At 40.4% G+C, this 27,309-nt stretch overlaps 1 protein-coding gene across 3 annotated transcripts in view; it reads right to left on the bottom strand.

The window, feature by feature from the left end:
* Nucleotides 1–203: 203 nt before the first annotated feature.
* The window catches only part of THEM4 (thioesterase superfamily member 4), a 38,724-nt gene continuing 11,618 nt past the window's right edge, over nt 204–27,309 (bottom strand). The window contains exons 3-6 of one of the 3 annotated variants that reach the window (XM_041755817.1): nt 14,679–14,835; nt 13,652–13,762; nt 4,325–4,449; nt 204–831 (exon numbers count right to left, since the gene is read on the bottom strand). In XM_041755817.1, coding sequence (XP_041611751.1) covers nt 755–831; nt 4,325–4,449; nt 13,652–13,762; nt 14,679–14,835 — 470 coding nt within the window. In that variant the 3' untranslated portion in view covers nt 204–754. Of the gene's footprint in view, nt 832–860; nt 2,893–4,318; nt 4,450–4,666; nt 4,782–13,651; nt 13,763–14,678; nt 14,836–27,309 lie in introns of those variants that run through there. The other 2 variants (XM_041755819.1, XM_041755820.1) reach the window with 2 other exon arrangements.

The raw sequence follows: 27,309 nt of genomic DNA, 5'->3' as shown, positions 1-27,309 counted from the left end.
GGTGACTGTGCTGATGTCTTGATCCTGGACTTTCTAGGCTCGAGAGCTGTAAACAGTACTTTCTGTTGTATATTAGCTACCCAAGTCTATGGTATTTTGTTATAGCAGCCTGAAAGGATGAAGATACACCTAGGACGTAAATACAGGCTCCTTCCAGTGATGATAAACTATGTTATTGGTAAGACACAATAGGACAGCTCATGTTAAAAATGGTATAGTTCTTTAATCTGTAGGATCCAGATTTGAGGTATTTATTCCTACAGGAACTAGTTGTGTGCTTCCTACTGTGGCCAAAAAGATTTTGTTTGGATACAATAAAGCTAGCTTTGTCATTTATCTCTCTCCCTCTCTCTCTCTCTCTCACACACACACACACACAAACACACACACACACAAACACACAAATACACACTCCTCCCTCTGGTTTTCTGGCATTGTCAGGTTTGTGGTAAGAGTTTCGATATGAATTTTTTCTTCAGTCGGCAATGGGGCAGACATCATGCTTGTGCAACCTTAAGGAGCCCATTCAAATTTAGGAGCACCAGAGACTTCTCCTAAAGAGACACAAAGGATTGCTGATGCTATCACAAGGAGCTCTTTCATGTCAAAGAGTGTAGAAGTGGAAACAGAGCCCCTGGGGTTGTATTCCGAAGATTTGTCCAGGAAGATCAGTGGCTTCACCCTCTAGGGGCCTCAAAAGCAGGTCAGGAGAGCAGGATCAGGGACAACAGATTCTTCTGGAGGGAAGGTGAGCCTATTGCAGATTGGTGTAGAATGCACCAGAAGCTCTTATGTCAATTATTTTTTTAGGATCCAGTTTTACAAATGTGCCTAAACAAACAAAATAATAGAAGGTGATTTTAAGTCAGCTGACTGCAGTCAGATAGGACTTCTCTGAGTAGAAAAGTATATAAAATGAAAGGGATTTTGATTCATATTTGTACCTTCGATCTACAGGCCTACTCTCATTTCTCAGTCAAATTAAAAATCAGCTTTTGACTATCACAACACCATAGTGCCTCTGGGAACTCAGTCCTCTCCCACTTGGTCATTTAATGGTTCATTACCACTTCCATTAAAGATAGTTAGGAAAGGGAAAGGTGAAATTACAACTAAGCCATATGGAACCTTGATACTCAAAGCGTTAGGGAGATAGGATGCATAAACCAAAGCCTGGAATGGAGTTTTAAAATTGACTATGGATTCAAATTATTCAGGATCTTATTCCTGCTTCTTTCATCCATCATTTCTGCAAACAGCTGATACTTGGTGGGGGGTGAGGAAGACACAAAAAGCATTAACGATAAAGGAAAAAGAATTTAAAGACATTAGCTTAATATAAAATACAGAAAGAACTCCTATAAGTCAGTTAAAAAGACAAAGAAAGAAAGAAAAGATAAAGGAAAAAAAATGATAAAGAAGTTGAACAGGAATTTCACAAAATGGAAAACAAATATAATGAAAAAATATATGAGATACTCATCTTCATAGGTGATCAGGAAAATGCAAGTCAAGATCACACAAAGATAGCATTTTATAACCACCTGATTGGCAAAAACCCAGAAGGCTGACTTTAACAATTGCTAGAGAAGATAGATTAACAGAATCTCCTATTGCTGGTGGGAGTGTAATTTGGTAACAGCTTTAGAAAACAAGTCTGGTGTTTCCCTGTGAAGCTTAACACTCAACACTTAACTATGTGCCAAGCTCTTGCCCATGTACAACACCAGAATGCTCACAGAAGCTCATTCATAAGAGAGGCTGAGGTCCACAGAGGCACCTGGGTGGCTCAGTTAGGTGACCAAAACTCGATTTTGGCTCAGCTCATGATCTCAGGTTGTAAGATCCAGCCCCGTATCAGACTCCCTGCTAGGTGGAGCCTGCTTAAGATTCTCTATCCCCCCTACTCTGTCTCTAACAAAAGAAAAAAAATGAAAAAGAGTCCAAGGTCCACGATCAGAAGAGGAAATAAATCCACCATGATATAGTCACAGAGTGGACTATCATTAAGCAGGAGCAATAAGGAAACTACAAGCCAACAACAGAGTGAATGTCAGTAACATAAGCTGAATGAAAAGAAAATCAACCCTCAGACAAGTACATATAGCACGACTTTTTTTTTTTTTTTTACAAAGTTCAGAACAGACAACTAAACTATACACTCCTGAGGTACACACAAATATCCTTGATAAAATTCACTAAAATAAAAAATAAGGTATAAGCAAATATAACACTGTATGGTAATGACACTTCAGAAACCTCAGGAGGAAAGCAGGAGGATGAGATGGGAAAATAATTAGGTAGGGGTATGATACTAAGATTCTGGTTCTTGGTTGATGGTAGGTTTCAAGGTGTTTATTAAATTAAAAAAACAAATACATTAGTGAATGAATAGATAAAAGATGGCTGTTTCATGCACCGATGATGCCTGTGTGTCCTAACTCAAAGATTCTGATTAACCCAAACTGGGCACCTGAGGTCCATTAAAACAATACAGAATAGAAACCAACAAAAAAACCCTGGATATCTAAATTAACTCATCTAAATCTGAAGGTACGGAATGTAAGGCTTCAAGGGCTCTTCCCTGGCAAAGGTCCTGTCAGAGCAGGGGGCTGCGGGTGCTCAGGGATGCAATCTGGAAGCACTTCTGGTAAATTGCCTGCAGAGTCCAGAGGGAAGGGACCGTGTCTTCCAGATAGCAGCAGCAGTAGCATGTTGTGGTTTCTTTCCTCATTTTAAACAAAAACTCATATTTATACACAAGTTTTTTTCTTTTTCTTAAATTTCTTAAATTGTGCAAGCTTTAGGTGCCACAAAACCTAGCTCCAGTCCTGGTAATCCACTGATATAATCACATCACAAGGTGCACTCCTCCACCTTCTGGTCCTCTTCCTAGAGGAAATAAATGTGTGGCATTCTGGAAGGTCTATGCAACACAAATATACACAAAATATACAGGTATTTTCCCTTCCCTATTATTTTTTATTTTATTTTATTACTATTATTTTTTTTTAATTTTTATTTATTTATGATAGTCACAGAGAGAGAGAGAGGCAGAGACACAGGCGGAGGGAGAAGCAGGCTCCATGCACCGGGAGCCTGATATGGGATTCGATCCCGGGTCTCCAGGATCGCGCCCTGGGCCAAAGGCAGGCGCCAAACCGCTGCGCCACCCAGGGATCCCTATTTTTTATTTTGAAATGTCATCCTAACAGAAAAACTGTAAGACTAGTACAAAGAAGAATGGTTTCCTCTGGAACCACTGGAGATTAACTCGCCAACATTTGTGTAAGATGACATTACATGAAGTCACTCATGATGTTATTTCTAAGAGCAAAAGACTAGGCAAACACTCATGTCTGAGATCTCCAATTCCAACCCAACACTACAGGGTGCATTCTAGTTTTTACTCTTTAATATCTGGAAATCCCCTCTCTGACAGGAACCTGGCTCCCCTCTCAGCTGTCAGCCTGTGTAGATGTCACTGCGTTCCCCATGGGCTTTGACACCAATAGGAAGCCATACTTTCCCCTACTTGGGCTCTGCCACCCTGTGCTGGGCCACTTGCTCATGTGGGCACCCTCTTCACTCCACTAGGGCTCACACCTCACTGTGGCCTCCAGATCAATCCCAAGCCTACCATGCCCACTCTACCTAATGGCTTTTGGAATACATTTTTCGAGAAGGAGGGAAGGGGTAAAAGGGAAAGAGGAAGAAAAAGGAAGAGAATGCAAAAGATCTCTCTACAGTTTCTACACTAATGACAGCATACTACATTCACAGTCCTGCACCTTGTGTTTTCATTCAATATATATTAATGAAATAGCCCCATAAAGAATTTCCTTATTATTAATGGCACCATAATATTCCACAAATTTTATGCCACACACAACATGGTTCTTCAACCAGCCTCCTATTGATGGTATCTCTGTTTTGCCAATCTTCTGCTATTCCAAAATAACTTTACATTTATGTATAAATTAACACAATTACTGTGACAGTAGAGCAACTTATACACTGTAATTTTACAGTTTAGTACATCTGTAGGATAAAGTCCAGGAAATGGGTGAAAATGAGCGTACAAGTTTGTGGTTTTAATAGATTTTGGCAAGTGCCTCTCTACCAGTAATGCTTAAGAATACCTTTAACTTATTTTTTGCATGAGAGAGAATTGAGAATTTCTGGCCATTTGTGGGCGATAAAACCAAATCAAAACAAAAACAAACCCAAAATCTGACAACTCCTAAGCCCCCAAACACAAAACCCAAGAAAGTCCAAAGCAAATTAAGGCAAACCACATAATGAGGCAGTGGCAATTCCTTACTTGTTGCCTCTGAGTACAGGGTCTTCTCATCCATGCTTCGAACATTACAGGAAACAAACAACTTCCTTCCTTCAACTCTATCAAGCTGGCAATTTATCACAACAACAGAACAAAGAGGGATAGGCCTGCAGAAGAAACAAAAAGGAGACAAAATTAGTTTTTACTAAATTTATGTAACGTTGAGATGATCAAGTGCTTGTGAAGGGGTAGAAACTCTAAGAGCTGGTGGGTGTGTCAGTAAAACTGTCTCAGATAAAACACCCTTTATCCTGGGCTGAACCCAGTGGCCATGCACACCCCCTTCCTCCTGAGTGCCTCTGATTTCAGGTAGCAAGTGGGCACCTGGTCCAGGCTGTCTCGGGGCTGACTTCAAAGAGACCACTTGGGTTTCAGATTTGCGATGGCATAGGCTGTCCCATCTGAAGACCCAGCGCGAGGTCTGAAGGATGCTGGGATCCTTTAAAGAAATGAAAACAAGACCATGGGATGGTCCCATTAGCTCTCTCATTTTCTAACATAACAAAAATTTCTCACCCTATCCCTTTTAGGGCGACCGTCACTAAAAAGGCATCCAATGACAACAAATTGCAGGCAATGGCTTAATGTACTAAGCAAGGGCTGTCCAAGAGACCTTTCCATGGAGATAGGCATGTTTCACCTCTGAGCTGTCCAATATAGGAGCTCCCTTACAATGAATACCCAAAATGTGGCTGCTGTGAATGAAAAATGTAACCTTAAAATTTATTTAATTTTAATGAATTTAAATTTAAATTTAAATAGCTACATGTGACCAATGGCTATAGTTACTCTTAGGGAATCCTGGAGACAGGGTGCCATGATGAAAAAGTACCTTTTCAAAGGTGAAATTTTATTTGGCAGAAACATAATGTGGAGCAGATGTGTTCTGTGCTCCTGCAGTGCCACCATGTAAAGGACTACTCCAGGTGGAAGGAGTCATCACAGCGATTCCCTCTGCCGAGTTTCTCTCCCATTAGCTTTTCCTGAACTTCATGATGGAACAACTGAGCTTTGCTTTTTTTCTTTAAACATCTCTTTATCACCTTTTATACTGTGTATCTGATTATCATGATATCTTAAGTCTCTAAATCTATTATTTATTCTTTCTGCTGATTCTCACTTATGGTTGTTTACTTCATGTGTATTTTATCTTTGTGTATTTGGCACAGATCTACGACTCTAAAGGAAAAATGTCCTTCAGAATTTCTATGTTGCTAGCAGAAGTCTAATCCAGGGCTTCCCAATCAATATGCCACGAATAAGTTGCAAAAATGCTGAGCTATCGATTCTTCACAGCTGGCTAGCTACTACTAATCAGTAGCTGCTTTGTCTATGTATCTTAATATGTTAAACACGAAGTATGACATTTGAATCAGGTGTTAGGAAAGTATCTGACCTGAGTAAGAGGCAGTCTGGCTTCTTAGGAGTGTGGACAAAGACATCTCATGATTGACACTGTAATTTATCTTCAATTAAATTTAATCCTAGGTTCTTATCTCTAGCCCCCCTGAGGGCCATCAATGGACTGACTTAAATTTATTATTATTATTACTATTATTATTATGAATCTAACAGCTAAATACAAAATATAAAGCTTGGTCAGTATTAAATTCTAAACTATTGCTGACCCTTAAACAATGTGGGAGGTTAGGGGCACTGACTCCTGCACAGTCAAAAATCCATGTATAATTTTTAACTGTCCCAAAATGTAACTGCTAATAGTCCACTGTTGACCAGAATCCTTATTGATAATATAAGCAATTAACCCATATTCTGTAAGTTCTATGTATTATACACTGTATTCTTATGATAAAGTAAGCCAGAGAAGAGAATGTTAAGAAAATCCTAAGGAAGAAGGACGCCTGGGTGGTTCAGTGGTTGAGTGTCTGCCTTTGGCTAAGGGGGTGATCCTGGGTTCCTGGGATCAAGTCCCACATCGGGCTTCCTGCAGGGAGCCTGATTCTCCTTCTGTCTGTGTCTCTGCATCTCATGAACAAATAAAATCTTAAAAAAAAAAAAAAAAAAAAAAGAAAATCATAAGAGAAAATAAACTTACAATTAAACTTACTATGTTTAATGGAAAAAAGTCCAAGTATAAAGTTGACCCATGCAGTTTAAACCTGTGTTGTTCAAGGATCAACTGTACTTACATCGCCCAAAGCTTTATTCTGGTCTTTAATCATCAATTAATAGAAGAGAATGAAAACTGTGTATGTAGAGAGGAATATCAAACAAGAGTCAAAAGACTTCAGTTTTGATCCTGACCATAGTCTCTCTATCCATGTGATTTCATGGAAAACTTGTTTTTACTAAGTTTTCTAACTGTGGGTAACAAGTGAACAGGAATAGAACGATTTATGTGGATAGTTTGTTGGATGGGACAAGGACTAAGCATAGGGCCTAGCAGGGAGCAGGTGCTCAAGGCACACATACTTGGTTAATCTAAATTATAATCCAAATACTGTGCTGACTTTGTTTTTAAATGTACATTTTTTTAATTGAGAAGGGAGGTTGTACTGTATTCTTCAATTTTATTTGAATAAAAAATATTTTAAAAAACCATGAACATGGAAAGATTAAAAACTTAAATTTTGGTGTGCCTGAGTGGCTCAGTGGTTGAGCATCTGCCTTCGGCTCAGGTAGTGATCCGAGAGTCCCAGGATGGAGTCCCGCATCAGGCTCCTTGCCTGATGGAGCCTGCTTCTCCTTCTGCCTGTGTCTCTGCCTCTCTCTCTCTCTGTGTTTCTCATGAATAAATAAAATCTTAGAAAAAAAAAAAAAAAACACTTAAATTTTAATATTCTTTATCATGTTGAAAAGCCATTTCTAGGATCTAATTTTATAGTATAAATAGTATAAAACATTGACTATATGTAAAGATGACAATTTTCCCCAAGTTAATCTCTAAGTTAATGTAACTGCTATCAAAATCACATTTTTTTGGTAGATTTTGACAAATTTATCCTAACTTTCATTTGATTCATTCAAATGATACAGAAAGGTGGTTGGTGAGACATAGGATTATATAAAAGAAGGTATGATGACAGTTTGGGTGAGGAATTAAAAGTCTCAAATACAATTAGGAATAAAAGGAAACTACCTCAACATAATAAAAGCCATATAAGAAAAGCCCTCAGCTAACATATTCAATGGAGAAAGATGGAAAGCTTTTCCACCAAGATCAGGAACAAAACAAGGATGACTACTTTTGCCACTTCTATTCAACAACTGCATTTTTTATGTTAACAATGAGCAACTGGAAAAGAAAATTACAAATATGATTATATTTAAGATAACATAAACATAAAATATTTAGGAATAAACATGACCAAGGAGGCAAAAAATTTCTACTAAAAGAAATTAAAGAAGGTACAAATAGAAGCACCTGGGTGGCTCAGTGGTTGAGCATCTGCTTTTGGCTCAAGCCGTGATCCGGGGTCCTTGAATTGAGTCCTGTATTCGGCTCCCCGCAGGGTGCTTGCTTTTCCCTCTGCCTATGCCTCTGCCTCTCATGAATAAATAAATGAAATCTTTAAAAAATAAATAAAAAAGATACAAATAAATGGAAAAATGTCCCGTGTTCATGGACTGGAAGAAAATACTGTTAAGATGTCAATACTATGCAGAACAATTCACGGATTCAATGCAATCCTGGAAAATCTCAATGGGATAAGTTTTTGCAGAAATAGAAAAATCCGTCTTAAAATTGATAGGAGTTTCAAGGAATCTTGAATAACCAACACTAGTCTTAGGAAAAAATAAATAGGGCAGCCCTGGTGGTGCAGCGGTTTGGCGCTGCCTGCAGCCTGTGATCCTGGGGACCCGGGATCAAGTCCCATATCGGGCTCTCTGCATGGAGTCTGCTTCTCCTTCTGCCTGTGTCTCTGCCTCTCTCTCTCTGTGTCTATGAATAAATAAATAAAAATCTTAAAAAAAAGGAAAAAATAAATAAAAAGCTGGAAGTCTCAAACGTCCTGATTTCAAAACATATTACACAAAGCTACAATAATTGAAACAGTGGTGTACTGGCATAAAGACAGACACAGAAACCAGTGAAGTAGAACAGAGAGCCCAGAAATAAACCCTCTCACTCTCATATTGGTCAAATGATTTTCACTATAAGTATTAAGACCACTCAATGGAGAAAGGACAGTCTTTTCAACAAATGGTGCTGGGGAAACTGAATATCTACATGCAAAAGAATAAAGTTGGACCTTTACCTTACAACATATACAACAACTGAAAATGCATTAAAAACCAGAAAACTGAGAAGAAAACATCAGTAAAAAACTTTATGCATTGGGTCTGGCAATGAATTCTTGGATAGGGCACCAAAGGCACAAGCAAAAGAAGAAAATAGAGACCAAAGGGATTACTTAAACTTAAAAACTTCTGTGCATCAAAGCACACAATCAACAGAGTGAAAAAAGCAACCTTCATATGAAATGAGAGAAAATATTTGCAAATCATGTACCTGGTAAGGGGTTAATACCCAGAATATATAAAGAAATTCTATAACTCAAGAGCAAAAAAATGAAAAAATCCAATTAAGAAATGAGCAAAGGACTTGAATGGATAGTTCTCTAAAGATAATATACAAATACCCACCAAGCATATGAAAAGATGCTCAATAACACTAATCATTTAACAAAATGCAAATCAGGGGCACCTGGGTGGCTCAGTTGGCTGTCTGCCTTTGGCTCAGGTAGTGATCCCAGGGTCCTGGACTGAACCCCACACTGGGGGCTGGGAAGTCTGCTTTTCCCTCTCCTTTTACTCCCCCTCCAATGCTCTCTCTCTCTTGCTCTACTCGCTCTCAAATAATAAAAATATAATAATAAAATATTTAAAAAACTGCAAATCAAAGCACAATGATATCTATCACCTTATACCATTAGGATGGGTACTATCCAACAAAAATGAAAATAAAAAATCCAAAATAACGTGTGTTAGCAAAAAGATGTGCTGTTGATAGGAATGTAAAATGCTATAGCTGCTATGGAAAACAATACAGTGGTTCCTCAAAAAATTAAAAATAAAACTGCCATGTAATCCAGCAATTCCACTCTTTGGTACTTATCCAAAAGAACTGAAAGCAAGATTTCATTGAGATATTTGCATATTCAGGTTCATAAAAGCATTACTTGTAATAGCTAAGCAGTAGAAATACCCTAAATAACCACTGATGGATTTATGGATAAACAAAATGTGGCACATACATACAATGAATTATTCAGCCTTAAAGAAAAAAAATTCTGGGGCATCTGGGTGGCTCAGGCAGTTAAGTCTCCAACTCCTGATTTCAGCTCAGGTCATGATCTCAGGGTTGTGAGATCAAGCCCTGCATTGGGCTCTGTGCTCAGCGGGCTGTCTGCTTGAGATCCTCTTCCTCTCCCTCTGCCTTACTTGCTCTCTTGCTGTCTTAAATCAATCTTTAAGAAAAAAAAGAAGAGAGAAAGTTCTGTCACATGCTACAACATGGGTGAACGTTGAGGACATCCTGTGAAGTGAAGTGAGCTAGTCACAAAAAAAGAAATATCATGAGTCTCTTACATTAGGTAACTGGAGTAATCAAATTCATAGAAACAAAAAGTAGAATGGTGGTTGCCAGGGTTAGTGGGGACAGGAAAATAGGGAGTTACTGTTTAATGGGTATAAAGTTTCAGTTCTGCAAGATAAAAAAGTTCTGAAGATTAGTTTCACAATAATATGAATATATTTCGCACTACTCAAAAAAAATTTTAAAAATATAAGGCACAAAGCCCATTAAATCTAATATACCACTGTGGACTCATAACCTTATTAAGTGTTAAAAACTTCCCAATTATGACAGAGAAATAGGCCAACAGCAAGGTCATCCTGCTCACCATGAGACCACATCCAATATTTTCCTAGTCTTTTGCACTATTCTTCTCCACTAAAAAGAAATCAGGGATCTAATGTCTTGGCACAGATATGCCTCGTTGTTGCTAAAATAAAAGTAATGATAATAGCAACTTTAACGATAATAATAATAAACAGCCAACACTCACTGAGTATTTGTTACGTGGCCAGAGAGTATCCCAGGTGCTTTACATGCATTCATTCATTTACAGCTCATAACGACCCTATATGGTGGATATATTATCATCTTTTTAAAGGTGAGGAAATTCAAGCACAGAGAGATTGAGTAACTTGTCCAAGGTCATGCAGCTAGTAGCTCATAATGACCCTATATGGTGGATATATTATCTATCATCTTTTAAAGATGAGGAAATTCAAGCACAGAGAGGTTGAGTAACTTGTCCAAGGTCATACAGCTAGTAAGTGGCAAAACAGGCATTTGAACCTTCTCCAAAGTCTGTCCTCTTAACCATACATTATACTGTCTCTCTGGAGACAAAAGTATTTAAAAATACATCTGGATAAGATTGAAAGGACAGGTGCCAGTCTAAAGAGATTCCTAACAGGCCAAATGCAATTTAAGCATAGAAAAGAGGGTGATAATGATAGTTAACTACTTTATGGAAAGCCAGGAGTCCCTAATGATTCTTAAAAAAAGAGAAAAATTAACACAAGAATCATAAAACTATAGCTATGATTCAAAAATAAGGATGGCTATGGTATAGGGTAAGTTTAATTTTTTTAAGCAGTTCACATATAGAGCACACTGCAAACAAGTGTTTCTTCTATAAAGTGTTTATCTGTCTCACAGTATTTATCTCTGTGAAAGGACATGCTAGACACAGAGTAAGGAATGTGTACGTCAGGTTGGGGAGGTTGCTTTGAAAGAATTATGTTTATATCCTCATGGCATAAACAGTCCAGTAGTTTTCTGAGCCATAAGGTGAGATCTCTAAAGGATACCTACATTCAGCAAGGAATCTTCCACATGTTAGTTGAAGGTGCTTTGAGAGCCTGCATGAACTGAGGGTAGGCAAAGACTTGCACAGCCCTCAGCATCCCCACAAAGTGTGTGAGGTGTGAGTGACCTGACAGGCGAAAATAACATCTATGCACATTTGGGGGATTTATACCCACAGACAAATGCCATTTACAGGTTTGTAAGTCCGGCACAATCTCCTTAAGAACGCTCACTAAACCTCTTGCCTCAGAGTCAGAGAACTGGCAAGAGGCCCAACAATTCCAGAAAATGCAGGAATTGTACCCTTAACAGAGAGGACTGGTTATAGAAGATAACTAGCTATGTACTCAGCTTATGCAGCTGAGTATTTTTTTTTTCTTTTCTTTTTTCTTTTTTAATTTATGATAATCACACAGAGAGAAAGAGAGGCAGAGACACAGGCAGAGGGAGAAGCAGGCTCCATGCACCGGGAGCCCGACGTGGGATTCGATCCCGGGTCTCCAGGATCGCGCCCTGGGCCAAAGGCAGGCGCCAAACCGCTGCACCACCCAGGGATCCCCAGCTGAGTATTTCTGAAAGAAAACTATAGACTAATTAGTCCCTGTCTCTTGGGAGATGGAATCTCTGCCAATTACATGAGATACATTTAATTGTAGGTAAGTGGTAAACCAAAGCAGAAAATATACAACTAGGACACAATGGACTTGGATACTAAAAAAGGGGAAGTGCTAGGTTAGAAGAAAGGTCTGGAAAGTCCCTCTCACATGGTAAGGAAATCCTGACTCCAATAGGGGCTTGGATTTATGAACTAGGTAAGGCATGTGTTCCAATAACCTTCAAAGAAAAAAATCCTATCCATTAACAATCTCTAGATGACTGCCAAGAACCTATAAATCTGGCTGACCTGTGACAGTTCTTTTAGGGTCTGACACAAGTACTGGACATCTAATGAGGCTGTAAAAAACAAATATACTAGCCTCAGGAAAATATAAACACTGGCATCCTGGAGAAATTAATCAAGCCCAGAATGAAAAATTTTTAGCAAGTGTAGGTAAAATAAGAAGATATTTTAAAAAGGTTTATTTATTTTAGAGAGAGAGTGATCGAATGCACAAGTGAGGGTGGAGGGAGAGAATCTTCAAGTAGACTGCCCACTGAGCACAGAGCCTGACGCAGGGCCTGATCTCATGACCCATGAGATCATGGCCTAAGCCAAAGTCACAGGTCAGTCATTTAACCAACAGAGCCACCCAGGCACCCTGAAATAATTGGTTTTATGATCACTGAGATAATTTTGTGTTTTTAGTATGTGTTTATGTATTGTCTGTGGCTGCTTTTGTGCTGCAATGGCAGTGTTGAGTAGTTATATTGGGGATGTTATGGCCTGCAAAATGTAAAATATTTACAGAAAAATGTTTGCTGGCCCCTGAAATAAACTAGTAACATTTGCTAAGGGGAAGTGTCCTTTTCTGCAGAATGCCTGGCTAAGAATTACTTATAGTAAATAAGCTCACAATCCATGAGGCATGATGAACCATATAACTCACTGGGGCGTAAGATGGAGATGTTTTGTAATTTATTTATTTATTTTTTTTTAAAAAATTTTATTTATTTATGATAGTCACAGAGAGAGAGAGGCAGAGACACAGGCAGAGGGAGAAGCAGGCTCCATGCACCGGGAGCCCGACGTGGGATTTGATCCGGGGTCTCCAGGATCGCGCCCTGGGCCAAAGGTAGGCGCTAAACCGCTGTGCCACCCAGGGATCCCTGTGATTTAAATGCCCCTCACTGTGCAAAGTAATAATCCACAAAACCTCACTTAGAGACCTCATCTATTGAACTGTTCTTAAACTTTGTTTTGCCCTATTGCTTTTTCTGTTGCTGTGCCAGTGTCCACACTGTTTTGTTAACTGTAGGGGTGTAGTTGTTAAACTGAAAAATTAAGACCTTGTAGAATTTTATTTTTGATGGATATCAAACTCATCATGCTGCCTGCCCTTTTATTTCTATATGAAGTTATCCAAAACTTCTATGTTTTGTTATATAGTTGGATAGTGGTGCTCGACTCGGATCCCCTTCAATCTTTTTTTCTGCCTCTTTTGGGGTTATTTTTGCCTAGAGCCTACCTTGCTCAAACACATAGAGCCTGAAGGGCCTGGATTTTTGGTTCCCGGGACATAGCCCTCACTGCATGATTGATGTGTGAGAGAGCTCCCTTGCTTAAGGTAAGAACAATTCAGGTACACATTTCATGCCAGAGCTCCTTGAATGATCAGGATGAGTTGCCCTTTGCAGCACTTGAAGAACCCAGTCTGGTTGGCTCCTTTTCTTTTATCCTGTTTTGCTCCTCCCACTCCTGTGCTAGTTTACTTTGGAAGCACTTCCTTTATCATTTGCATACAGATCTTTGTCTCAGGGTCTGCTACTGGGCAGCCCACTCCATGACAGAATACCCAGGAATTTACCTTCTAAAATTGATGTTGAGATTGGCGGTCATGGCAATTCCCCCAGTTAAAATCGCACACATACCAAGAGTAGAATCAATCATGGTTGCAATGGCACCTCCATGAAGGAATCTAGTTACACAACAGGGAAAGAAAAAATATTTTCAGAAGGTCTAAAAACAGTGCCTCTAGAGAGAAACTATCCAAGCACATCTCCATATAATTTACTTATGAAAGGTCCACTTGGTCCATGTTCAACGAACTCAAATAATATTCACGTTCCCAGCTTTATTCTATTTGTAGCATAATGGTCTAGTATTGGTAATATACCAGAACTTAATGGTAATTAGATCACAAGCAAGGAGAAAGCTAAAATATAATTTAAGAAATCTGTATCTACGATACAGATCCCTGGGATCCCTGGGTGGCTCAGCAGTTTAACGCCTGCCTTTGGCCCAGAGAGTGGTCCTGGAGTCCCGGGATGGAGTCCCACATCAGGATCCCAGCATAGAGCCTGCTTCTGTCTCTGCCTCTCTGTGTGTTTCTCATGAATAAATAAATAAAATCCTTAAAAAAAAAAAAAAAAAAATCTATATCGTATTTTTACTTAGCGGTATATATCACTGTTTAAAAATGCAGGAAATGCAGATAGAAAGAAAAATAAATTAAAAATTGGAAGGTCTTGGGACGCCTGGGTGGCTCTACAGTTGAGCCGTGATCCCGGGGTCCTGGGATTGAGTCCTGCTTTGGGCTCCCTACAGGGAGCCTGCTTCTCCCTCTGCCTCTATCTGTGTCTCTCATAAATAAATTAAAAAAAAAAAAATCTTAAAAAAAAAAAACTGGAAGGCCTTTCATCCCATCATCTAGTGACAAATCACTGTGAACATGTTACTGACACTCTCTCAAATTATACCCTTTTGCCCTATCCCATCGCTTTAATATTTTAAACATCTTTCCATGTCAGTAAATATATATCTGCATTGCCACTTCAATGCCTTTATTGTAGTCTTTGTGGGTATGTATGGATACTCTAAGCTATCATTCTTACCCAGGTGCTCCTTGCAGGTGAGGACCTCCTTGAAATATGCAAACTGTCCTGTCTTCAACATGATTATGGAACATCGCATATTCAAATCCCACACCTTCCCCAAGGCTTCTGGGAAAGAGCTGGGCCTGTGACATTTGTTCTTTCAAAAGTTTTGCGTCTGGAAGGGAAATGAAGTGGATAGGCACATGAGAAAACAGGTATGAGAAAGAGCCATGACAGAGTTAAGCATCTGTACCTTGTGAGAACCACAGGTTTATGGACGACCGATTAAAATGTCAACCAGGTACAAAATTAGAGGGATTAGGAGCATCCCACAGAAATAGACTACAGGCTCTTTGCCCTTATAGACTTAACAGTCTAACTGGGGACATAGCAAACATAAATGAAATAAAAAACAAGAGCAGCCCAGGTGGCTCAGCGGTTTAGTGCCACCTTCAGCTCAGGGCATGATCCTGGAGTCCCGGGATCGAGTCCCACGTCAGGCTCCCTGCATGGAGCCTGTTTCTCCCTCTGCCTGTGTCTGCCTCTCTCTCTCTCATGAATAAATAAATAAAATCTTAAAAAAAATAAATATAAAAAACAAGTACTTACACATGGCAATCAGAAAATATAGTATATAAACGCTGATGGTATATTAAATGAAATAACGTATAGACAGAAAGTCTTCTCAGAATAAGTATGGTTTAAATGGGATTTAAAGAAAATGAGAGGTGTAACAGTAGGGAGGTTTTCCTTGCAGAAATGAGTTTAGTCTCAGCAGAAGACAGTCATCATACTGCATCAAAATCAGGTCCAGTTCAGTCCAATATTCTGTGTGACTAGGACTCTAAGGCCCCAAATTCAGGGTTAGAACCAATAAGGTTCATGAAATCAAATTAGGGAGTTATAATCTGACATTAAGAAGCAGAATACTTTACATATATAAAACTAGTATACTTGTTTAGATGTGGGTTTTTGCTTATACAACTGTGCACTAGTCGTGTCTACTGAGCTGTGAATCAAAAGGCAGGTCACTTCAAAGCAAAGATGGAAAGCTACTGTTCTAAAGGGAGGGCATATTTATACTTATACATCGATGTGAGGATTTAATTGCCCAAATTCCGCTTCCTTTCCTGGCTCATTATGATTTGCTGTGCATTAACACGGAATTTCCTTTCTTGTTACTGAATTTATATTTACAAAGTTTGGAAAAATATGAAATGAGATTTGGGAGAGGTGGGGAAAATGGCTTTTAGTTAGGCCATGAACATCCTGCGGGGCAGGAACCCTTTTAGACTTTTTTTAAAAAAAGATTATTTATTTATTTATTCATTCATTCATGAGAGAGAGAGAGAGAGAGAGAGAGAGAGAGAGGCAGAGACACAGGCAGAGACAGAAGCAGGCTCCATGCAGGGAGCCCGACACGGGACTCTATCTGCGTTCTCCAGGATCAGGCCCTGGGCCGAAGGCGGCGCTAAACCACTGAGCCACCCGGGCTGCCCCCCTTTTAGAGTTTGTATGCTCGACAGATGGCATTCACTGTGTTTGCACACACGATACGCACTCTAGTGGCTGCTGAGAAAATTAAGGGAGCAGTAGCATAGGAATTGGGAAATTTAAGTTCTTGGCCTAGAACTTGTTCTGTCCTCCACACTTTATCCATACAGTGAGGGGATAAAACTCTGAGATCCTTCCAATTTTAACATTCTGGAACTTTAGGATAAGATAAAAAAAATTAGGATTTGTTGCTTACTTAGAAGGAGTAGATAAGCAAGTAAAAATTTCTGATCCAGATTACACAAAACCTCAAGGTTATCTTATAAAAATGAGAAAAATAAAGATGTAAAATCAGTTTGTGAGAAATGCAGGCTCAGGCTCACCTCCAACCTACTGAAGCTCAGCCTGCACTTTAGCAAGACACAGTGGCCTCATATTCATGTGCAAATCTGAGAGGCACTGGCCTCTTACAACATCTGTGGCAGAGGGGAGCTATGGTTAGACCTGAGCTCTGAGTCACTGCCAGCTGGATGAAAGGACAGATTGAAGGGGATGAGAAAGATGAGCTAGAAACCACTGAGACACTACAGCATCACAGCCACTAGCTCATCCCCTGAGTGAGGTGACTGTCTCCAGGATGTGAAAGAGATGACATGTGGCTAGATTAGTCCAGGGCTGGGGCTTTCCTGGTTGAGTAGGCCAGAGAGGTTCAGATAAATGCAGTCAAAGAATCGCTTCCATGGGCCCTAAACAAGCAAGCTAGAAGGAAGACAACTGTGATCAGGTTGTAAATGTGTGAATGTGGGGGTTATTCATTTGTTGCAGTCAAGGCTCAGGATGCCCCTGGCAGTGTGAAACCAGGGCTGGGTGAAGGAGAGTTTACAAGTGACACAGGAAGCCAAGTGAACTGTGGAGCGGTGGAGAATGGTGGGGAGGCAAGATGGTGACCCAGCTGCTGAGACACTTAGCATGTGAGGGAGAGGTTGGCAGAGGACGGCAACACAGAGGAGAGGAGGAGGTTCAGATGGGATCAACCTCAAAGGCACGGGGGTTTCTACGAGGAACAGGAAGTAATGGGCTGAAAGCAAGTGTGGGTAGTTAGGAGAACAATTCGGAGAGGGTCAAGTTTCAGGCAAGAGAAAACTGAACCATGAGCCATAATAGGAAAGGAACTCTGGAAAACACTGATATTTAAGGAACAGGAAGGGGAGAGAGAAAGCTGGTCAGAGATCTGTGAAAGTGAAGAGAGAGATTTCAAGGAAAATGAGATCAACAAGGCTGAAAACTGCCCTCCAGATTTGGTACTTAGGTCACTAGGAGCTTAAGGGAAGAAATTTCCATAGAGCTGTTAGGGGAGATTGCAGACCACACTGTTAAAAACATTCAGTTGTGTGATGAAGTGTCAGAATAGAACTAGTAATATAAGTCACTAATGTTTCCCCTTCATTTATAAAACAGAGTAATCCTTATTTTTCTCTTTTGGAGGTTCTATAAAGAAACTTGCAAACTCATTTTTCTTAGTGAAAAGTAGTTTTATTTTTATTTCATTCGTTCCTTCAACAAATGCTTAAGTGTCTACCATGAGGAAATGAAGACAAGGAAAGTAAAGTGATTTGCCCAAGATCATACAGCGTTAAACTGTGCAACCAAATCGGAACCCACACACTAACGTAGGAAGTTGTCAGCTTTTGGATAGTGTCCAAAGCCATGTGACTGAATGGGATTACCAATAGGGTATAGAGAAGAAAGGAATCCCGAGGGCTGAGATGTGGGGCATCCTATCATTAAGACTTTGAGGACAATGAGGAACCGGCAAAAGACAGACAGGAAAGGACCAGTGAAGTAGGAGTGTGCTGTCTTGGAAGCCAAGTTCAGGGGAAAGGAGGCACTGCTGTGCCAAAAACTGAGAGGTCACTAGTTAGCATCATGAAGGTCACTATGCCCTTGACAAGAACAGTTTCAATGGAGTGATAAGATTCTGACTGCAGTGGGTTCAAGAGCGACCAGGAAGCGAGAAAGAGAGAGTTGTAGCATGTCTGCACACTGATGAGAAAGTCCCAGTAGGGAGAGATGCCTTTAAATAGGACAAAGGTGAGGGAACACAGCACACAGAGACAAGGCTTGGCTCTCCTAAGAGGATGGGTAGTTCTCTGGTAAGAGGAAAGAGCAGAACATCAGGCATAGATGTAGCAAGTAGATAAATGAGGCAGTGGGAACCTGGACGTTCTCTTCTGATTGCTTTTATTTTCTCGTAGGGCAACAGGAAGCAAGATCCACTGAAAGCAAGGCTTGAGAATAAGGTAGGAAACAGCCATCTAGGACAGCAGGAGCATAAATAGGCAGGGGAAAATAAAAAATGCTGGTCAAGCAACATTAAGGGCTTACTGCCGGTCATTTTGTAAAAAAAAACCTTTACAATCCCCAAACAATAACCTACGGACAAGTTTGGATGACTAAAAGACAATGAGTGGGATGCCTGGGTGGCTCAGCGGTTGAGCATCTGCCTTCGGCTCAGGGTGTAGTCCCAGGATCTGGGATCGAGTCCCTCATCAGGCTCCTTGCAGGGAGCCTGCTTCTCCCTCTGCCTATGTCTCTGCCTCTCTGTGTGTCTCTTGTGAATAAATAAATAAAATCTTAAAAAAAAAAAAGATAATGAGCAAATGGGAAATATCCGTATAAGCTCCATGAGGTCAGGCGTCCTACCTGTGCCTTCAGAACTATTTTAGGACTACAGTACTTAGGGCAGCAGATGCTCAACAGATGGTTACTGAAGGAGTAAATACTGGATTTGCAAAGAGGAAGCCAAAAAGGCCTTTACAGGCTCATTCTAAAAATGAAGAATACATTAGGTATTTATACAAACTGTGCAGTTAGATTCAACAAGTCAGCCACGTAGGTGCAGAAGAGAGATCAGTAGTTCACACGAAAGACATGGAGTGTTAACCGACTTTTAGTACAAAGTGGGAGCAGGCTACCTACCTAGTACTAATGTCTTGCTCTACACTGAAAGGATATCACTGGTTTCAAACTTAGTTCTGGGAAGCATATATTAAAAACGATCCTGAGAAACTGAACATGTCCTGGAAAAGGCAACCAGGCTTGTAAAGGAGACCGAAATATCCTCTGGGAGAAATAGCTGAAAGAACAGAGAAGAGCAGCCTGGCAACAAGAACTGTCAGGGAGAGGAGATACATGTATTTACGTCCTACACATGAAAGGATGTGAACAGCTGCTTGTTTGTGTCCCTAGTACTAGAATTCAACAAATGGGTGAAAGGCACAAGAAGGGACTATAGCTCAACAGTCTCAGGAAGAAATCACTAATAATTGGAGCTGTCCAAAATGGAAAAAGCCCCATTGCCCCAAGCACCACTGTGTGACTGGAGGTGCTCAAGTTACGTCCAGCCGAATGGTTGTACAGGTTAACGTAGAAAGCAAGAGAAGATAGAGAAAAAATTAGACTATATTAGTGGGTCCCAATCCACCTTCCACTCCAAAATGAGGGAGCCCACTGTTCTCTCCAACAGCAGTGGCTTAATAGGTTGTGAGTTGGAGGGTGGACATCCCAGTTTTCTTCATTGCGATACCCTAGTACCTAGTAGCATAGTGTCTGACATACAGTAGTTGCTCAATAAATACTTGTGTAAGGAAGAAAGCTAGTAATCTCAAGAGACAAAAGAAGGAAACAGTAATGATGACTAAGAACCCCTCCCTAAGTGATTCTGAAGGTCCATCCCCCTGCGCCCCAGACTAAACAATCTTCCAGGCCCCAACTCTGGGATTCTATATATCTGTGTTATCCTGGCTTGATTTAGCTAATATATTTATATTAATAACTATCCCTATTTATAACTCCTTAAACTAGTGGTTCCTGACGTTTTTAGGTCATGGATTCCTTTGGGGATCTTATGAAAGACACAGGTTGGCCCCTAAAAAAGAGACATTCTTTAGGAAAAGGAGATCATTGCTTTCTGAGTGTTTATGTCAAAGAATGGCAGACTTCTTACTTTCTTATAAGGGCAGGTGTTCCAAGTTTTTGTTTTAAATGTAAAAGTCTGATTTAAGAACCTAATTGGGCATTAGAGCATCTCCTAAAATGGCAGAAAAGGTGGGCATTATTACCTCACCTATTTATTTCCCATTTAAAGTGAAATAAAACCAAAGAATGAGTTCAGTAAGACTGGATTTTGCAATGTGAAGATAAAACCAGTTTAAAAAGCTTTCAACTTCTAAGTCACAGTTATTGGTGTCACCACAGAAATTGGTGGTTCCCTAATCCCAGGACTAACTGCATCCACATAGTCTGAAAGTTTGTTAAAAATGGATTCTCAGGCTCTACACCTAAGGGTCTGAGTGATTCAGAGCAGGAGAAACACTGACAAAGGAGCTTAACTCTTCAGTTAGTGCAAAAGCAGTACGCCTCTGCAGGCTTGGAAGCAGAAGCTTTCCACGTTTTTCAGATATGCCCCCTTCAAATCACAAGAGCGGGCCTAACTGTGTTCTCTACTCTCACCAGACCTGAGCAGGGAGGTGAAGAAAGCAGTGGGCAGGAGCAATCACTCCTTTTCCCTGGTTATCTTCCATGTGTCTCTGAGGCATACATGTTAATAAATTTGCGTACTTTTCTTATCAGCCTTTTTAAACATTGTCTCCACCAACAACTTGGAATTATTTTTCCTCCCCTGTCGTTCCTGGTGACCCAGAAAGGACCTGTTGAGATATACACTTGTTCCAGAGCTACAGATGGGATCCTGGGAAAACTGGCAGAAACCAGCCAAGGAAAAGAATTCTTACCAAGTCTGCCCTCCAGGATCTCCATCGGTAATAGGTGGACAAGACAGGAAACATTTTATGCCATTCCACCCTTTCCAAATTCAGCTTAGCAGGAGAAAAACACATGTAAGAATTAACTCTGGGGATGCCTGGATGGCTCAGTGGTTAAGCGTCTGCCTTCAGCCCAGGGCCTGATCCCAGGGTCCAGAGATTGAGTCCCACATCGGGCTCCCCTGCAGGGAGCCTGCTTCTCACTCTGCCTGTGTCTCTGCCTCTCTCATGAGTAAATAAAATCTTAAAAAAAAAAAAAAAAAAAGAATTAACTCTTTGAACTGCAGCTCCTGGATTTGCTTTCAGGTACCTGCTGGCTACTAACCCTTTCCCTCACTTCTATTTGTCTTGTGTTCTGAGAACTTGGGCTGTGTTTCTGCCTGCTGGAGCACACAGGTTGGTGGCCCCAAAATATGGCCAGACAGAAATGTTTGAAACGCAGTTCAGCATCCCATTTGTGGCTAATGTCCTGCAAACTTTTGCCAGCTCTCAGGAGGTTGTTGCATAGTTCTTTCTTTCTCTGGTTACTTTTGGGAGTGGTTCTGATCTTGGAGGGCTGCATTGCCTCTCTTTGGGGACACCTTTCGTGTCTGTCCTTAAGCCATAAAAGGCTTACTGGTTTTGGTTTTAGGAATGCCTTTGATTTAAAAGAAACAGGAAAAAAGATTTCAGAAAGGAATAAAGTCAGGAAAATTTACTGTTTGTTTCAGCTGAAACCTGAGAAGGTATTTGAAAGGAATTTTTAAAAAAGCTCTATGGCCACACTGGAGGCTGATATTCAGAGCCTGATAGATTTTGTTTTGTTTAAGAGACAGAGAGATTGAGCGTAGGATAGGGGCAGGAGAGACAATCTTAAGCAGGTGCCATGCTCAGTGGTGAGGAGCCCAAGGCAGGGGCTCAGGCTGAGATCATGACCTGAAGTCAGACACTGAACTCAATCACCCAGAGGCCCCAGGAATTTTTTAAAAAGATTTATTTATTTATTTTGTTTGTTTATTTATTTATGAGAGAGAGAGAGAGAGAGAGGCAGAGAGGCAGAGACACAGGAGGAGGGAGAAGCAGCCTCCAATGCCGGGAGCCCGACGTGGGACTCGATCCCGGGACTCCAGGATCATGCCCTGGGCCTAAGGCAGGTGCTAAACCGCTGAGCTACCCAGGGATCCCCTGAGCCACCCAGGGATCCCCCCCAGGAATTTTTTTTTTTTTTTCAAATTTTTTTTTTTTTTTAATTTTTATTTATTTATGATAGTCACAGAGAGATAGAGAGAGAGAGGCAGAGACACAGGCAGAGGGAGAAGCAGGCTCCATGCACCGGGAGCCCGACATGGGACTCGATCCCGGGTCTCCAGGATCGCGCCCTGGGCCAAAGGCAGGCGCCAAACCGCTGCGCCACCCAGGGATCCCCTCCCCCAGGAATTTTTTAAAAGGCCTCTCTGTTCTATGTGATCCTGGCTCCTCCATGGGAACTTCTCTTTGACTGAAAAGAAACCCCCTTCTTGAGCCCCTGCTGACGATATGGTCCACCAGCTCAGTCTACCTCCTCTGTGTCTACATGAGTTAGCTAAGTATAATATGGAACTTAATCACCTTCCACCTTCCATTTAGTTCCCTGGATCCTTTGATACGTCTCCCCCTTCAAACTCCTACCTTGTCCAAATTTTCTCCACTCCTGCCACATTTTCCCTTCCTACTTCAGCCTCCCAGCTCCCTAACGCTACTTGATCTTCAGGCCCCTTCCTCTACTAGGGGCTCTCCAGGGACCCAGAGACCCCAAAGCAACTCTCAGAGGCTGCAAAGAAACAAGGAGGCACATGGAAATGGGGCAAATGAAAACCTCTTAGAAGTCTTCTACACAAATATTGGTAAAAAGCTTTAGCTGAGTACATTAACCGTAACTTACTCCACCTGCCTGAAACACAATTTGGATTCAACTGTTCTTATAAACTGAGTGTAGATTTCTGTTTGCATTTGTCTGTATGTTTATGTATGTCTACATATGAATCTTCCGGATTTGGGGAATTTTTTTTTTAACCTGTAGGTGGCATTACTGAGCTCTATGTAAGAGCTCTATGTAAGAGCTTTAAAAAAAAAAGTGCTTGGGGGGCACCTGGGTAGCTCAACTGGTTGAATGTCTGCCTTCGGCTCTGGTCGTGATCCTGGGGTCCTGGGATCAAGCCCTACATCGGGCTCCCTGCACAGCGCAGAGCCTGCTTCTCCCTCTCCCTCTGCCTACTGCTCCCCCTGCTTATGCATTCTCTCTGTCAAATAAATAAAATCTTTTAAATGAATGAATGAAGGAATGAATGATTTTTAAAAGTGCTTGGGACACCTGGGTGGTTCAGTGGTTGAGCATCTGCCTTTGGCTCAGGGCATGATCCCCTGGTCCTAGGATCAAGTCCTGCACTGGGTCTGCTACATGGAGCCTGCTTCTCCCTCTGTCTATGTTCTGCCTCTCTTGTCTCTCACGAATAAAAAAGTAAAATCTTTAAAAAATAAAAATGCTTACATAAATTAAGTAATCCTTAAACTCAGAAATAAAGAAACCGACTTAAATGTTTTTCAAGTTCATACGACTTGAGTAATCTTTGGTAAATAGATACATTGTTTACTAAAACAACAAGCACTAACCCAGAAAAACAGATATACCTTCAGAGTTGTCAGCACTAAATGCAGACATACAAACTTTTTCTACCTGGTTTACTAGTCAAATGAGCTCATGTTATCTGTTATAAAAAACCTGGTAGCTAGAAAAATAATGAGGGGCTCCTGGGTGGCTCAGTGGTTGAGCATCTGCTTTCAGCTCAGGTCATGATCCCGAAGTCCTGGGATCAAGTTCCACATCAGGCTCCCTGCAAGGAGTCTGCTTCTCCCTCTGCCTGTGTCTCTGCCTCTCTCTGTGTCTCTCATGAATAAATAAAATCTTTAAAAAAAAAGAGAGAAAAAAAGAATGAGATGATGAAATTCTCATGAGTAATGTAAACACTGCTAAGAACAAATGAATGAAGTAGATATAAGCTAAATGTTTATAAACGAACAATTATATGTCTGCTTAAAAATAGTTTCTTAAATCTCTTTGGTAACTTACATTCCTAGAATTTTGCTACGTGATAGATAATCTTTAAATATCTAGACCATTTCGGGCAGACCCGGTGGCTCAGTGGTTTAGTGCCATGTTCAGCCCAGGGTGTGATCCTGGAGACCTAGGATCAAGTCCCACATGTCAGGCTCCCTGCAAGGAGCCTATTTCTCCCTCTGCCTGTGTCTCTGCCTCTCATGAATAAATAAAATCTTTAAAAATAAATAAATAAATAAACAAACAAATAAATAAATAAATAAATATCTAGATCATTTCCAAATAAGATAAAATATTGAAACATTAATTGCTAAATATTAAGTCTAAATTTACCTGCTTGTGGCCCTTATAGAGAAGCTAAACATATTTGGACTTGTTTATAAACATGTCTTGTGCCACACTGAAAAACTGTACTATGAGAAAGTGTATGCTCCTAGAAATTATGAAAATATATTCACAAAAAAAATTAAAAAAAGAAAATATATTCACAAATTTGCCAATCTACACAATGCTGGCATGACATAGTTCATAACTGCTTACTTCTTCACTTTCATTAGAAATTAAGATTTCTATGAGTTAAGAATTCTAATATAGGGATCCCTGGGTGGCACAGCGGTTTGGCGCCTGCCTTTGGCCCAGGGCGCGATCCTGGAGACCCGGGATCGAATCCCACATCGGGCTTCCGGTGCATGGAGCCTGCTTCTTCCTCCGCCTGTGTCTCTGCCTCTCTCTCTCTCTGTGACTATCATAAATAAATTAAAAAAATTAAAAAAAAAAAAATTAAAAAAAAAAAAGAATTCTAATATATATCATTAAAAATACTAAAAACAGTAAGAGGAACAACTCTGTATATAAAGCAAGTAGAACGTATTTGTAGTGAGAAAAGGTAGACGGTATGGAGATGTATTTTCGTTAGGGATGAAAAAGAGTAAATTTGTCTTAAAGCAGAATAACTAGTTGCTTCAGAATGAAGAGAATAAAGGACAAACCAAGTAGATAAAGTTGGGGAGAAGAGAGAGGGAGGGGGGAGAAGGGGAGAGAGGGAGAGGACAGGGAGAGAGGAGGACAGGGAGAGGGACGGGGGAGAGGGGGAGGGGGGACAGGGAGGGAGAGAGAGAGAACACCTTACTTGTGTGCTCAAGGTGGCTAAAACTGAATGAAATTATTACAGCAGGATTTTATTTTTAAGCAATCACTACGTCCAACATGGGGCTCTAACTCACACCCCCTAGATCAAGAGTCACATGTTCCACCAGCTGAGCCAGCCAGGTTCCTCTATTATTAAGAGTTTTAAAAATAAGTTTTAATAGAATGCCTGTACAAAGTTAAAATTTAACCACTTTTCATCTATTAGAAGTACACAGTTTTCTTGACTACTGGTCCACCTTTTTTTTTTTTGTTAAAGATTTTATTTATTTATTTATTCATGAGAGACAGAGAGAGAGGCAGAGACACAGGCAAGAGGGAGAAGCAGGCTCCACACAGGGAGCCTGATGTGGGACTCAATCCCGGGTCTCCAGGATCACGCCCTGAGCTGAAGGTGGCGCTAAACCGCTGAGCCACCCAGGGATCCCATGGTCTGCTCTTAATAAGCAATTGTGGAAGGTTTTTCTTTACCTTTTAAGCAATCTGTCTAGAAAGCAAAGATTTTGTACCTTACCAACATCATTTCCTGTGCTCCATGTTGTCTTTTCCAGGTCTTAAGAAACGGAGTCTTCTCTACTAACAGAGCTAAGTTTTGTTTTGCTGTGTTTTAATAACTAAGTACTCTTCTGGTTTGCCTCTGACACCTTTTACCATCACTGGTTAAATAAGAACTGCTGTTTCACAGTGACCTATTTATTAATAAGGTGTTCTAAAACGCTTCATATTTGACAAATTTCCCCTAACCAAAGTCTAAGTCAGGTCTGTTTGAACCCAGACTAACTTTGGGATTTCCCAGCATGTTCCCTGTAACATCTTCTAAAGGAGAAATATTAAGTATTTAAATTGTGTGAAATTCCTAGAAATCTACTATGTCCTGGTAAAATGTTACCAGTCATAATTCTAGTCATCTTAAAATCTGTGCCACAGAAATAACCACATTTCCTTGTCATTGACATTAGAAGGAAATGTCATCAGATCTTTAACCATGGCCATTTTTAAGTCTTTTTTGTCATTTACAGACAGTTGTTTTAGTCTGATGATTTTGCAAAAGTGTTTCATCTTTGGGGCTCTTCTCCGCTCGTGCTCTATTTCTCTCTCTCAAATAAATAAGTAAAATCTTTTTTTTTTTTTTTTTTTTTTTAAAAAAAAGGTGCTTTGTCTTCTAAGAGATTCAAGAAAAAGACTGTGATAAGCACAGTTTTCTGATAACTTTAAGTCATACCACTGAACTGGGTAAGAATTTCCATAACTCTAGTGGAAAACTCAAACCTGCCAAGATCAAGCAAAACAAGAATCAATTATGTGGGACTAAATGAACTGACAAAGATAAACAGAACTGAAACATTTATCTTTCTCCTTACCTGATCTCATCAGAATTTGGAAATGCTTATTGAGTATTCTTACTTTCATAGTAATATATTTATTTACTCGTAGAACATCTGTTCCTTAGACACAGATATGACCAAACAGTTTCAAATAACTAAGGCTGACTTTACAGAGCTAAGAAAGCCCCTTAAGAACACTGCTTGGTATCTGGCTTACTGGACTCCTAGTATTATAGTGGGTAAAGACTGTCACCTCTCGGCAGCCTCAGGAAGTTCAGAATATTTGGGGGACCTGAGAAGAGAGGAATGCACTCAAATTCATAGGTACTACAGGCAAGGACAGTTGGTTGTTGGCTTGGCTTCTGGCGTTGAGTGGCTTTTGAAAGTCCATTCTGAGATTCTTGACAAAGGGGGCTCCTGGGTGGCTCAGTACATTAAGCTCTGCCCTCTTCTCAGGTCCTGATCCCAGGGTCCTGGGACAGAGAGCACCGAGTGGGGCTCCCTGCTAACAGAGGCATCTGCTTCTCCGTCTCGCTCTGCTGTTCCCCCTGCTTGTGTTCACTTGCTCTTGCTTGCTCTCTCATTCTCTGTCAAATAAATAAAATCTTAAAGAAAAACAACAAACCCCCCAAAACCTATGTGGCTGATCACTATTCTTGTGGTACTTATATAAATGATCAGGCCATGTTTAATGAAACTAGACTTATTTTACAAATTTGTCTTATCGCAATTATCTCTGATATAAATAGATGACTGTGGAGAGAAGTATGTTCCAATGGCACATCTTT

The sequence above is a fragment of the Vulpes lagopus genome, chromosome 5 (assembly GCF_018345385.1).
Source record: "Vulpes lagopus strain Blue_001 chromosome 5, ASM1834538v1, whole genome shotgun sequence".
Lineage (NCBI taxonomy): Eukaryota > Metazoa > Chordata > Mammalia > Carnivora > Canidae > Vulpes > Vulpes lagopus.
Note: the sequence above shows the minus strand (reverse complement) of the source record. Positions and strands in the feature narration are given on the sequence as shown.